General features: G+C 34.1%; 1 protein-coding gene across 1 annotated transcript in view; it reads right to left on the minus strand.

Annotated features, from left to right (window-relative positions):
• PUDP (pseudouridine 5'-phosphatase) overlaps nucleotides 1–12,051 on the minus strand; it is a 51,585-nt gene that overhangs the window by 22,810 nt on the left and 16,724 nt on the right. The window contains exon 2 of the mRNA XM_063305069.1: nucleotides 3,397–3,615. Within this exon, the coding sequence (XP_063161139.1) occupies nucleotides 3,397–3,615 (219 nt within the window). The remainder of the gene's footprint in view (nucleotides 1–3,396; nucleotides 3,616–12,051) is intronic.

The following is a 12,051-nucleotide window of genomic DNA, read 5'->3' on the forward strand; positions in this document are numbered from 1 at the left end:
ATAGGAAATTAAAATTAAGGGATTTCTGCTTGATGATTCATGTACAGATCCTTGTTAAACTTAAAGACAGTGTTTAGAACTTGGAAAAAAGGTTCACAATTATCAACCAGACCAATTAAAAGCACTTGCTTGATTAGTACAGCATACATGTAAATGAGATAAATAAATAAATATTAAATAGTTTCCAAATCTGCCAAATTGCTGTTCTTGGAGAGGTAGCACTTCTGATATCCTAGTGACTCATGATTTGTAGAGAGGGAGAAAAAGAAAATCAAATTATTTATATGGCCTTCAAATAATTATGTTTAGAATTCCTGACCTCAAAATTCATACCCTCTTATACTGTTTAGGCTCTTTCTATTCAAAACCAGGAAAATTCAGTATAACTATACATGTGTTTCATATTTCATAAAAAACAAAATTCTATTAAACTGATCATTGATCAATCATTAAATGCATTCACTTGAACTGAATAACTTTATTGATTAGTCAAATGACCATATCAGAAAGTTGAGCATCAGCCACTATAAAACATAAAATGTGATACCATGAAAGAGCTAAAAACAGTAAAATTAACTAGAATATACTATGTTGAGATAAAATATGATAAATACAGTAAGATAAAATAGAGATAAAATTGTAAGATAAAAATGCAGGATGTGATAGAACAAGTGATAAAATACAGAAACAATGTGAGTTTAAATGAATTCGTCACCTTTACATGCCACCCCAATGCGTTCTATAAATTGCGTTCTCAGTTGGACAGCCCTAAACTTAACAGTTCTATTGACCACATGCGTATTTGTGCCCTGGAGGAAGTAACAAGGTCTTTTGTTATGATCCCAGTATGTGGTTCTGTCAATTAGTATCTGAAGGTAACAGCCCCTTGCTGGGGCATATAGTTGGCTGTTAAATAGGACATGTGCAATGTCTTCTACTTCGGGTGCTCCACAAACACATGTCCACTCAAGGTAAGGCACTTAGTGAAATCGTCCGTATTTGACCATATAATCAAATCAAATCATTCACTTGAGTACTTTGATGTACAGTGTTACATATAAAGCATTAAAGAAATATAATGAATTAATAAAACATAAACATGTCGATTGGAAGGTCGGCGGTTCGAAACCGCGCGGCGGGGTGAGCTCCCGTTGCTCGTCCCAGCTTCTGCACACCAAGCAGTTCGAAAACATGCAAATGTGAGTAGATTAATTGGTACCGCTTCGGCGGGAAGGTAACGGCGTTCCGTGAGTCATGCTGGCCACATGACCCGGAAGTGTCCTATGGACAACGCCGGCTCCAAGGCTTTGAAACGGAGATGAGCACCACCCCCTAGAGTCGGACACGACTGGATTTTACGTCAAGGGAAACCTTTACCTTTACCTTTATGATTGATGGGGAGGGGAGAGGAAATATTAGGATAGGTAGCATGAATTAATGGGTAAAAGAAAACAAGAGAGTACAGAAAAAGTAAGTGGACCATTTTGAGACCCAGCAATTATGAAATTGGTCTCTTCTGCTTAGAAGTTTGGTTTGCTGCAAATATTTATTTATTTATTTTCCCGCAATCTATTCATACACACATAAGGAAATGGAATGAATTAAAGAAAAGAAAAACATGATTAATTTGCTTATGATTGAAAAACAGAATTATGGAAGGTATAAGGATAATGAGAGATTATGAATATTGGTAGATTACAATTTGATAGTGTTATTTTTTTTTAGTTTTATTTTTCCTACCTATATTATTTTTAGAAATAACTCAAGATGGCGAACATACCTAGTACTATAGAAAGAAAGAACTGGGGTATAAAGAAGTGTAAGAAAATAAATTCCCAACAGAATATTTGAAAATTGAACAAAAGAAAAATGGATATAGAAGCCGCTTAGAATAGTGGAAAAATAATTATATTACAGAGTGCAACTAAAGTATATTAAACTACATAAATCATAAATATGAAAAAGGATGCTTGGTGGAATGATGAAGTGAAAAAGGCTAAGGGCAAGGAAAAAGTTGCAGGTAATAAAATAAATTCCAACAAAAATCAAGAACAAGACAAATTATGTGTACGGAATGATAAGGATTGCACAGGATACAATCAAAGAGCAAGAAATAGTTAGGGTTTCAAAAAGCAGAAAAATGCAGAATAATTTTGATGGAAATAAAAAAATACTTATGCAAGTGACTGAAAAGGACAAAATAAGGAGAAAGTATAACAAGCTCTGAATTATTTTCTAATGTCGATGCGGTTTATTAGAAACTATATTAGTGTTGCAATAAGTCCTAAGAATTTAGACCAAAATAAAATATTAAATTAACATCTCTTATTGTTTTAAAATGGTATACTGATGATACATAATCAAGAGGAATATGTAGATCATACATATTCAACCAGTTGCTTCCTTTCTTTTTTTTAAAAGGTTACACAGTATTAGATAGATCATACATATTTATCCTATGTTCAAATAAATAAACATATTATATACATACATATATGAATTACTAGAACTACAGTAAAGTGATAAAAAGCACTGTCATTGTCAGTGTACAAGAAAGTTGTTTTCAGAAAAATATTAGTGCACTTATTGGTAAATTAATCACATTTAACAAGCGCTATAAAATAAGGTTTTGCTGCCAATGTTAAGTCCGAAGAGTGATCATTATGCCTTTTAGTTTAGAGACTAGGAGTTAAGAAGCAGTCGCCAAAAAAAAAAAAAAGGGCTGACAGTTTTACTGCAGATCTCATGGCCTCTTTCCTCTTTCCAGCAGTATTTCTGCTAGCTTATGAGCAACTGCACTGTAAAAAGGCAGAAGCTTTGGGACAGACATGATACTCTTAATTTTCTCCGCTGTCTAGCATAAAAGCTGACAAAAGGTGCGTTCATGTGAACATCTCTTTCAGTTGGTGCTGGGCTTGAGGAGAAGAGAAATGATGCAAACCCTTCTTATGTCTGCAGAAGTGCATGCTGAAAAGTTGACCATCACTATCACCTCTCACGCAGATACTACATAATATGGCAGAAGGGTTTTTCTCTCTCCTCTCGGAACACTGGGATACCGTTTTTGAACAAAAACACTTTGACCTGCTGATGGAAGGAAGATGTTGCCTCAGACCATCTGCAGTCATGCAGTTCAGATCAAGCCCTCGATGCTTCTGGCCGGATTTTTGAAACTGCAGTTAGCATAGAACAGTAGCACAGGAGATTACAGGGAGAATGGCTTACTTATCTATTGTGAGTTATTTCCTATTATTGAAAGATATTACTGGAATATATCAGTATTTCTTAAAGCTCCAAAGCAGTGCTAAGTCAACCAGGCACAAGAAAATAATAGCTATTAGAACTGAAACTGTAAGGATGGAATTTGATGGGCACACATCTGAAGAGACAAAATACCTGGCATCAACGTAGCTGTAGGAAACAATTTTTCTTGCATAATTTTACTTTCATGCAACAGCTCTTCTTTGGTTATTGGAAGGTCGAGGGCATCTCGAATGATTTCTGCTCCTTCCAATGCTTTTTTACCCATTGCTAAGGATTTCACATCCCAGGTATAAGTTTTTCCAAAGCGACTGCAGATTTCTTGGAACACAACAGTATAAAGATGTTCAGTATCTGTGGAAGAAATAAAAGCTGAATTAAAATGTTTTCAACCTGTCATCAGCTAGATTAACAAACAAAAAAAGTAGAAATTGTAACTAAACAATATTTCATTCTTACCAATAGCACAGGGCAAAGTATTCAGTACTAAATAACCAATCAGAACACAAACAAATGGACTACATGTAATGGCACTAATTGGAACTGGAAATTCCATCATTCAGCAACGCAGTCATAAGTTGAAAAACCATGTGACTGTGCAACAGCAGTTATGGCTGCTGTGATTAAGCAAGGACTGTGCAGGTGATTAAGTGAGGACCTCACAGGACCATGACTTCTGACTTTCCGCTGGATTCTCCATTGACTTTGTCTGTCCAAAACCAGCAAGGAAGGTCACAAATTGCTGTGATAAGTATGTAAGTATGAGAACCGGTCATAACTACAACTCATTCAGTGTCATCATAAGTTCAAATGGTCGCTGAATGAGTGGCTGTTAAATGAGGACCACCTGTACTCCTGTTGGAAGCAGCCATTTCTCAGCTGTACTCAGATTTGCCAACAGATGCCTTGTAATACACCTTTTGTACGTGAATGTGGTTCAAGGCATTTTACATTCTGACATCTCACTGGACAAATGCTGACTTAGTGGAGCAAGTTGTTTTCCTCAAACTCCCCTCCCCCTCCAAATTTAATGGATTATCTTGAGGGCTAACATATTATTGTTGTTGGTCGCATAGTCAGCCAGATGTTCAGACTAGTTTTGGCATTTTTACCCACCTATTGAGTCCTTCCCAAAGACCTGGGATAGGCAGATGATGTTGTTTGATGGTGTTAAAGGTATGAAGGCTAGATGATGATGATGATTTTATCTCACACAAACCCACAAACACACACAACTCAAGGTGGCAAATATACCTAATACTTCTGCCTCCTATTTTCTCCACATCAACAACCCTGTAAGGTGGGTTGGGCTGAAAGAGAGCAACTGGCTCAAAGTCACCCAGCTGGCTGTCATGTCTAAGGGAGGCCTAGAACTCAGTCTCCTGGTTTCTAGGCCAGCACCTTAACCACTACACCAAACTGGCTCCTTTTACCTTATTACCTCATGCTTCAAACAGTTTGCAACAGCTTGCTCATGCCCACATACAGGTAAATGCTCTTCCTCAGAAACCAATTCAATTGGGCCATGTTCAGACCCACCTGCTGACTGACCATCAGGTGCTCACTAACCTGGGTTACTGTCAAGCTGGTCACTCACTCATGAATGATTTACACTGACTTCACATTATCTATCACCCTAGGACTTCCAGCCACTACAGTACTTGAGAGATACTACTGTGAATTCTATCCATTACATCATGTGAGTTATGCACACTGGACTTCCAATCATTTCCACAGTGCATTTAAAGAGACAGGTAGTGGCATGTATTAAAATGAAGAATGAAGTAACAAGTCAGAGTAATATTTGTGATAGCAAAATTGGTTTCAGTCCAGGGTTTTCAGGGAGGATGGCATTTAAGGTTAGGGGAAAATGTCAACACCCAAAGGAGGATCTAAAGGGAAGCAAAATCAAAGGTCTATCAAACATTTTTGTCTGTCATTTTCAACAAGGAAAAAAATGTAACCCCTTTTCACCACTCTATCTACTAGATTGGATCCATCATCTGAGAAACATTCTTAGGTAGATGTCTGCCTTATAAGCCTATATTTTAAAAAAAAAAGTGTTATAGGCTGCAATGTGCAATTATAATAACTTCTTGCCAAAATATAACTATATGAGTTAAAATAAAAAAAATCTTAATTAGACAAGAATACTTAATTTGGAACGCTGATGACAAATTAAGAAGGAAATCTAGTACCTCAGGGATGACATTACATTAGTTATACTAGAAAGTAATTTATTTTTTCAAACCTTTGAACAGATCATTAGAAGTGCTTCAAAAGATACTACTGTTTTCCTTATATTGCTAGTAGCACCACTAGATTTTCATCTAACCATATTAGTATTAAAATACTACAACCTATAATCAAGGAATTTAAGAGCAAATAAGTTTTCTTTAAGCCACTTTCATGCCTATAAAGCTTAAGGCTAAGGATCAACCATTTTCTTGAATTTGTTGTTTTAAAATATAGAGGGACAAAAATCCCCATTCTCTTGAAGTGCTTAAAATGATATTTGTATGCATTTATAGGAGGCAGTGGTAACTGAGATCAAAAACATGAGACTCCATTTTTTGAATTGGGACAGCTGCTACTGAAGGAGGCTTGAACTTCCTTGGGAAATAAGCATAACAAAACTATAGCAAGAAACCACCAGCCAACATGAGCTTTTATAGAAGGTTGTTAAATTTCAAAAAGGTGAAGGAGTTTTACCCTTATTCAAAGACAGAGTAACTGTATTAATTTAGTAGATCCTCAAATGGTTGGTTATTTTCCCAAATAACCTATTTTCAGTTCTTTTATTATGGATAATATAAGGTTTGAAGTTCTTAAGGAGTAAAAGCAGCTTTCAGTCTACTATTGCCATACTTAATCAGAGGTGCATGATTGTACAGAGGAACAGATGGAACAAAACTGAAAATGTATATTTTGTCAGTGTCATAGGTAGTTGCTCCATCTACTTTCTCAGCAAATCCTCAATCATCCTACAGATGCAGATGTCTTTCAATGACATTTTATTTTCCCTTAGGAATGTATGCAAATACCTACACACACTATCCCTAACATACCTTGTTTTTGACAGAATTTAGCCTAATGTAGATTTTATACAATTATACATTTGTATATATGAACTTATCTGGTTGAAAACAGATGCCAGTGCATTCTATATCTTGCCCTCTCTTTCTCAACCACCAAATCTACTTGGGTGGATAACAATATAATGAGTAAAATAAATTTATGATTGATTTCTTGTATACCTCTAGAAAGAAATCTGTAAAATTGTGTTGTATTCTGTATGGTATAAGAAGTAGACTTTTATGAAACCCTGTTTTGTTGTTGTTGCTGTTGTTTCTTCCAAACAATGTGTTTGCTAGGGTATGTTGAAATGCAAGGACCAGACCCCAAAACTAGGTATTCCCTATCAATTTATCTTTAAAGTACCTTCTTTTAAGTGCACATAATTTCATTACAATCACCCAAAATAACTACTGGATTTTTCTTTTATAGACAAAATATGAAGCATAAGACAGACCTGTCATACTTAACAGAGCATATCCTAATGCATCTGCTTACATAGGTCTTCTGCACTGAATTTCTTTCCCTCATTTGGAACTGATGGATTGAGAGCTCTCCCTACTGGAGGGCCAATTCTGTTCTTGTCTGTTTAACAGATATATTAAAAAATCTTTGGGTTACATAACTTCTACACTGGGTTTTCTTGGATGATAGTAAATTGTTGATCTAAATTTTAGATTCAGTGATTATAAGATCCTAAGATAATCTTACAATCAGTTCATTTGTATTCGTAAATTGACAGGACACTCCATAATTTGTAAGATGCTCACAATATCAAAGAGTTAAGTACCTTTCCACTGTAATCACAGAAACCTGAAAAGCACACAAAAGCATCATTAATTTTTTCTCAGTCAGCACAAAGTCAGGTGTCTTGGCTCTGAAAGGTACCAAGATTGATAGCTTGAGGATGAAAAAAAAAAAAAGCACAATTAGTAGCACAGTTATTTTAATACCTAATTCTGAATTCTGGGCTATTTCTTAGGTGCTAAGAAAACATTGTTTCTGCCTAAAAAAATCACCAATCTACTTAACCAGAGTAGAAGGGCAAACTCTATCCCTTCCTATGTTCCTCAGTGATATTCCAACATATGGAAAATGAAGTTCATGGCTTGGATCCTCATTCTAATTTTCTCTGATTTCTCCACTTTCTCTTGAAACCAAATCTAGAAGGTTAGGGAAGCTCTTTGGAGTTGCAAAGATGAGTGGAAATAATTTCTCATTCCTTCTGTCTGTGGGACCTTTTCCTGGATCACTGATCCATAGGAAAAAAAAGTTGTCCTTTAAAGAAGTCTAGTCAGATCTAAGTTAGCAGCCGATATAATAAAAATGATAAAAACTACATTTTGTTTTGATCCGAGATGCAGGTATAATGACACTTAATACTTATTGATAGTATTTCATACTATTTGATAAAATGGTCTTCAGATATTTAATAATAAATATTTGATTGAAAACTATATAATTTAAATTTTTAGGAACCAAGAAGAGTCCCTAGATAACAGTCAGTGTACTAAAACTGAGAACAAAATAAACTAAACAAAATAAAAACCAATTAGACTAACAAAACTAAATAAAAATAATCAGCAGAGCCAAAAAAAAGTTAGAATTATATTTCTATTGTTTCATTTGGTACTAAATAAATATTAATGTGCATTTGAAGCAAGGCTTTGAGGAAAACAATTCCATAAACAAGGTATCACCATGAAAAAAGACCATTCCTGTACCATTTGAAAAGGATGCCCCAAGCATACCTCTATAAATCTTAAGGGTAGGAAAAAATATTTAGGGCTTTAAAAATTAAAAACTGAGCTTTGAATTAAGCCCAGGACTGGACAAGAAATCAACATAAAAGTTTTAAATAAATAATAATTTGAAAAATGCAAGAGATGTTTCTAAATCATCCATTTTACAATATCTAGGGACAACTGCAATTCTACCTAATTGCAAGTTTAAGAGTAGGCCAAATCATGTATATTCACAGGATATACAGTTTCAATTAATGCATGATTTATGGTTTATGATTAGTATAAGAAGCCATACTAGATCATTCTATATAGTAGCTATCATCTCATAAAAATGCATTCAAATATATTGATTCCCCAAGGATAATATCTGCATCAAGCTTTTAAAAAATTTTCATTTGGCTATTTCATTAGAAAGAAAATATTGCTCGATTTATGTTGTAAGTTATTAAATATAAATGATTTTATATTAGGACTGTAAAAATAAGGAAAACTCTTAAAACATTCACCTGGTGAAGACAACATGAAAGTTGCTTGGGTGAAATATCTGTGAATTTTATTATTCTATACCACTCTATGGTGACATTCCTTACAACCCCAATTGTCGCAGCATTGGATAACTTCAAGTAATATATATTTTTCACAAATTGGTGTTTTTACCATCTGCGTTTCTTTAGAATCATCTATGACACGAAGATTGAAAGACATAAACAAGCCACACATTTCAGAGTTCCCTCTTCGTCTATTAACTTATAATAGCTTCAGCAACATATAGATTAGTAGTTTTGTATATGTTATTGTGTTTTTTTAAAATAACACCGATACATTTATATTTGTGACAGCTTTAAGTTGATACACCTAATTATATAGCTGTTGATATTAATTGTTCAAGAACCAATTTTTTAAAAAATGAGAATTATTCAGATTACTTTTACATGTAAATTTATTCAGTGTAACTATCTTTTTAACATAACCACCTTGTAAGTAGTGCAAATTTTCTCTTTATAGTTTAGTTTATTTTTATTCAGAGAAGACAAATGTTAGTGGGCTTATGCTTATGTGAAGTGTCGGAACAGAATGCCCACATTTGCTTCCAACAGAATCAACAGAAGTCCACATAAATAAATTCTTCCAAATGTATCTCCAGCCACTTTACAATTCAAATTTCAACTCTTCCACCAAAGATTCTTGCACACGTCTAATTCCTAAGAAGTAATCTCTTTCAAGAAGGTTCTGAATATTTTTTTTTTTAAAAATGAACAAAAGGAAAAGCATTTGGCATTATTTTACTTACCACAGCTAGGCTTCTATGTAGCTTAAGTAGTCCTTTTTATTTTCAACACTAGTTTTTAAGGGTATCCAGTTTATAAGAAATCCTCAGAACATATCCACAAAATCTTACATTATATCATCTTAGAGAAAAAAGTAGTCTAATCTATCAAACCAGTTTTAAAGTACTTCAGCAAATACAAGCACTGTAATTAATAAACAATACTGCATACATGATTAAAGCATATAGTTACAGAGCAGTATTACTTTTTTCCTAGCACCATCTCAAAATTTAACTTATTTTTTAAACAATTGCTACACAGCAGTTCCCATAGCAAGAATTCTTTGCTTCTTCATAGCTAGCTGAATTCTTAGATGAAATGGCAGAATTTGTCTCTTCCCAACTGTTTAGGATTAAACCAATCAAACATTTCACTTTAAAGTTATAGTTTCTTGTAAATCTGAAATAGTCCATTAGTCCATGAGTCCATCTTTTGTTATGATCAGTGATCAGAAATCCACTTAAAACATAATTTAAAACATTAAAAAAAAATGACAAAATTAAAGAGCAATAACTAAATAATCAATATAAATTATCACGAGTTTAACAATAAAGCAATATTTGGACATGCTGAAAGAAACTAAATTATATTGGTTGGCTAATAGCAACTATATATAAAATAGATCCAGATGGCCCAGAAATTTAATTAATGATCATATAAAATGTAGCCATGTATCTTTATAGAATGGATAATGTAACAATACATAGATTGTATTTTCAACTATCCCATCACAAGGACAGTCTTTAAGAGTAAGGGATTTTCTTAAACTTTTCTTCAAGGATGGTTTTAATGGAAGTGCATAAAATGAGCAAGGGTTACTCGTTTCCTTATATAATTGAAGTAGATTGCTCGTCTAAAATCACCTTAAAAATACTAAAAGAAAAAAAAAACCTTTCTAGGTAAAGTTGACAAATCTAATTGCCTTTTACATCCATATCGCACTGTTTAAGGTTTGACACCACCCATTTATAATCCATCATCAGTAATGCCTATTGAACATAACTCTGCAACCTCTGAGATGAAAGCACATGGGCCCACTGGAAAAACCTGTAGTTTCAACCAAAACTGGAGTAGACGGCTATATTAAATCATAATTACAATAATCATAATCATAATATACACAACCATATGCTGGCTTCCACTCTAATCAGATCAGTTTCATGACAAAGGATCACATTAGATACACTCTGATGTGTACACATTAAGCACAGACATCAAAAATAGCCTTAGAAATTTAGATTGTACTCTAAGTCGGTAAAAGAGCTATAAGGGCCTAAATGGGTAGCAAATACGTTTGTGTGAATTTTTGCTTGAAAATACTGCTGGTGTAAATAATGCCCCACTGGAGTAATAAAAAGATTGCAGGATTATTTCTGATTTTTGGACACTTCGAATAAGATAATCCCAATGGGCCTTACGCTTGCCAGTATGAAATTTAAACTCCCCTCCCAAATATTTAAAGTTTTTAACTTGTTCATTTGGGTGTTCATTTAATTGCCAGGCACAGACTCTAGGATTTTGACACGTATAAAATAACTACTAGAATAATTCAATTTCAGTGCTACTTCCTTACAATACACAACCAGAGTACACAAAACCTACTGGTATGTGTGTGTGTTAACAGTGCAGTATTACTGCCCACCAAATAATGCAATATGTTTATCATCCAGCTTTGCTGAATGATGTGCAAAGTTATTTAACCTAGTCACAACAGAATGTGTGAGTGTGTGTGTGTGTGTGTGTGTGTGTGAAATAACAAAGGTGACAGGATACAACTAACTCCTGCCTAATTCTTCTTACATTTTTTTTTTTTTTTGTAGATCTTAAATATTTTTCCAGGACAATTTCTATCACTACAACTATAAATAAAACATATCAGAGAGGAATATAAGCATGTCAAAAGGCAATGAATAGGGAGAAAACAACCCTATCAGAAACAAATCTATAATAAATCAATCAGCAAATAATCCTAAAAACACGAACTCTTGAAAGGAAAACATAAGAACAGGACTGGGGAGCCACTTATAGACATGGAATACTGAGTCTGGCAGACAGAATAAATATATACTGTTATGTGTGTATGGTTATAAATTATACAGCAAAAAAATAAACACCTAACCAACACACTGAATGTTGCTGATTTTTTCTCCATCACCGCATCTTGCCTGATAGAGCCTGTACTCTTTTGTGCTACTTCAGTTGGTCCTTAAAAATGGGTTGCTCAGTTACAGATGATGATGATGACGGTGGTGGTGGTGGTGGTGGTATTTTTGGTCATGAACTTAACAAAAAGAAAATAGAAAAAAAAAAAACCTATCCCCAAAACTAATGGAACTGAAAGTCTGTTTGACTTTGCTGACCAGACCAAAGGTTCTAGGTTTCTTTACTATTTACAAAGTGCTGTTGAAAAGGCGGGCCCTTTTCCCATTTACTTTGTGAAAATAAACAGGACCCAACCTACTATTTTGTTGTGATTTAATTTCTGCAGTATATCTTTATTCCACAACAAATTTCATACCAAGTTTTCTTTTGTACCGCAAGGAACACTCAAGTAAATGCTTCTTACAATGTATAAAAGCCAGCCACAATAGTTACATACATAAAGGATAGATATGCTAGATTGTTCAGTTGGCTATCCAGCA

The sequence above is a fragment of the Candoia aspera genome, chromosome 5 (assembly GCF_035149785.1).
Source record: "Candoia aspera isolate rCanAsp1 chromosome 5, rCanAsp1.hap2, whole genome shotgun sequence".
NCBI lineage: Eukaryota > Metazoa > Chordata > Lepidosauria > Squamata > Boidae > Candoia > Candoia aspera.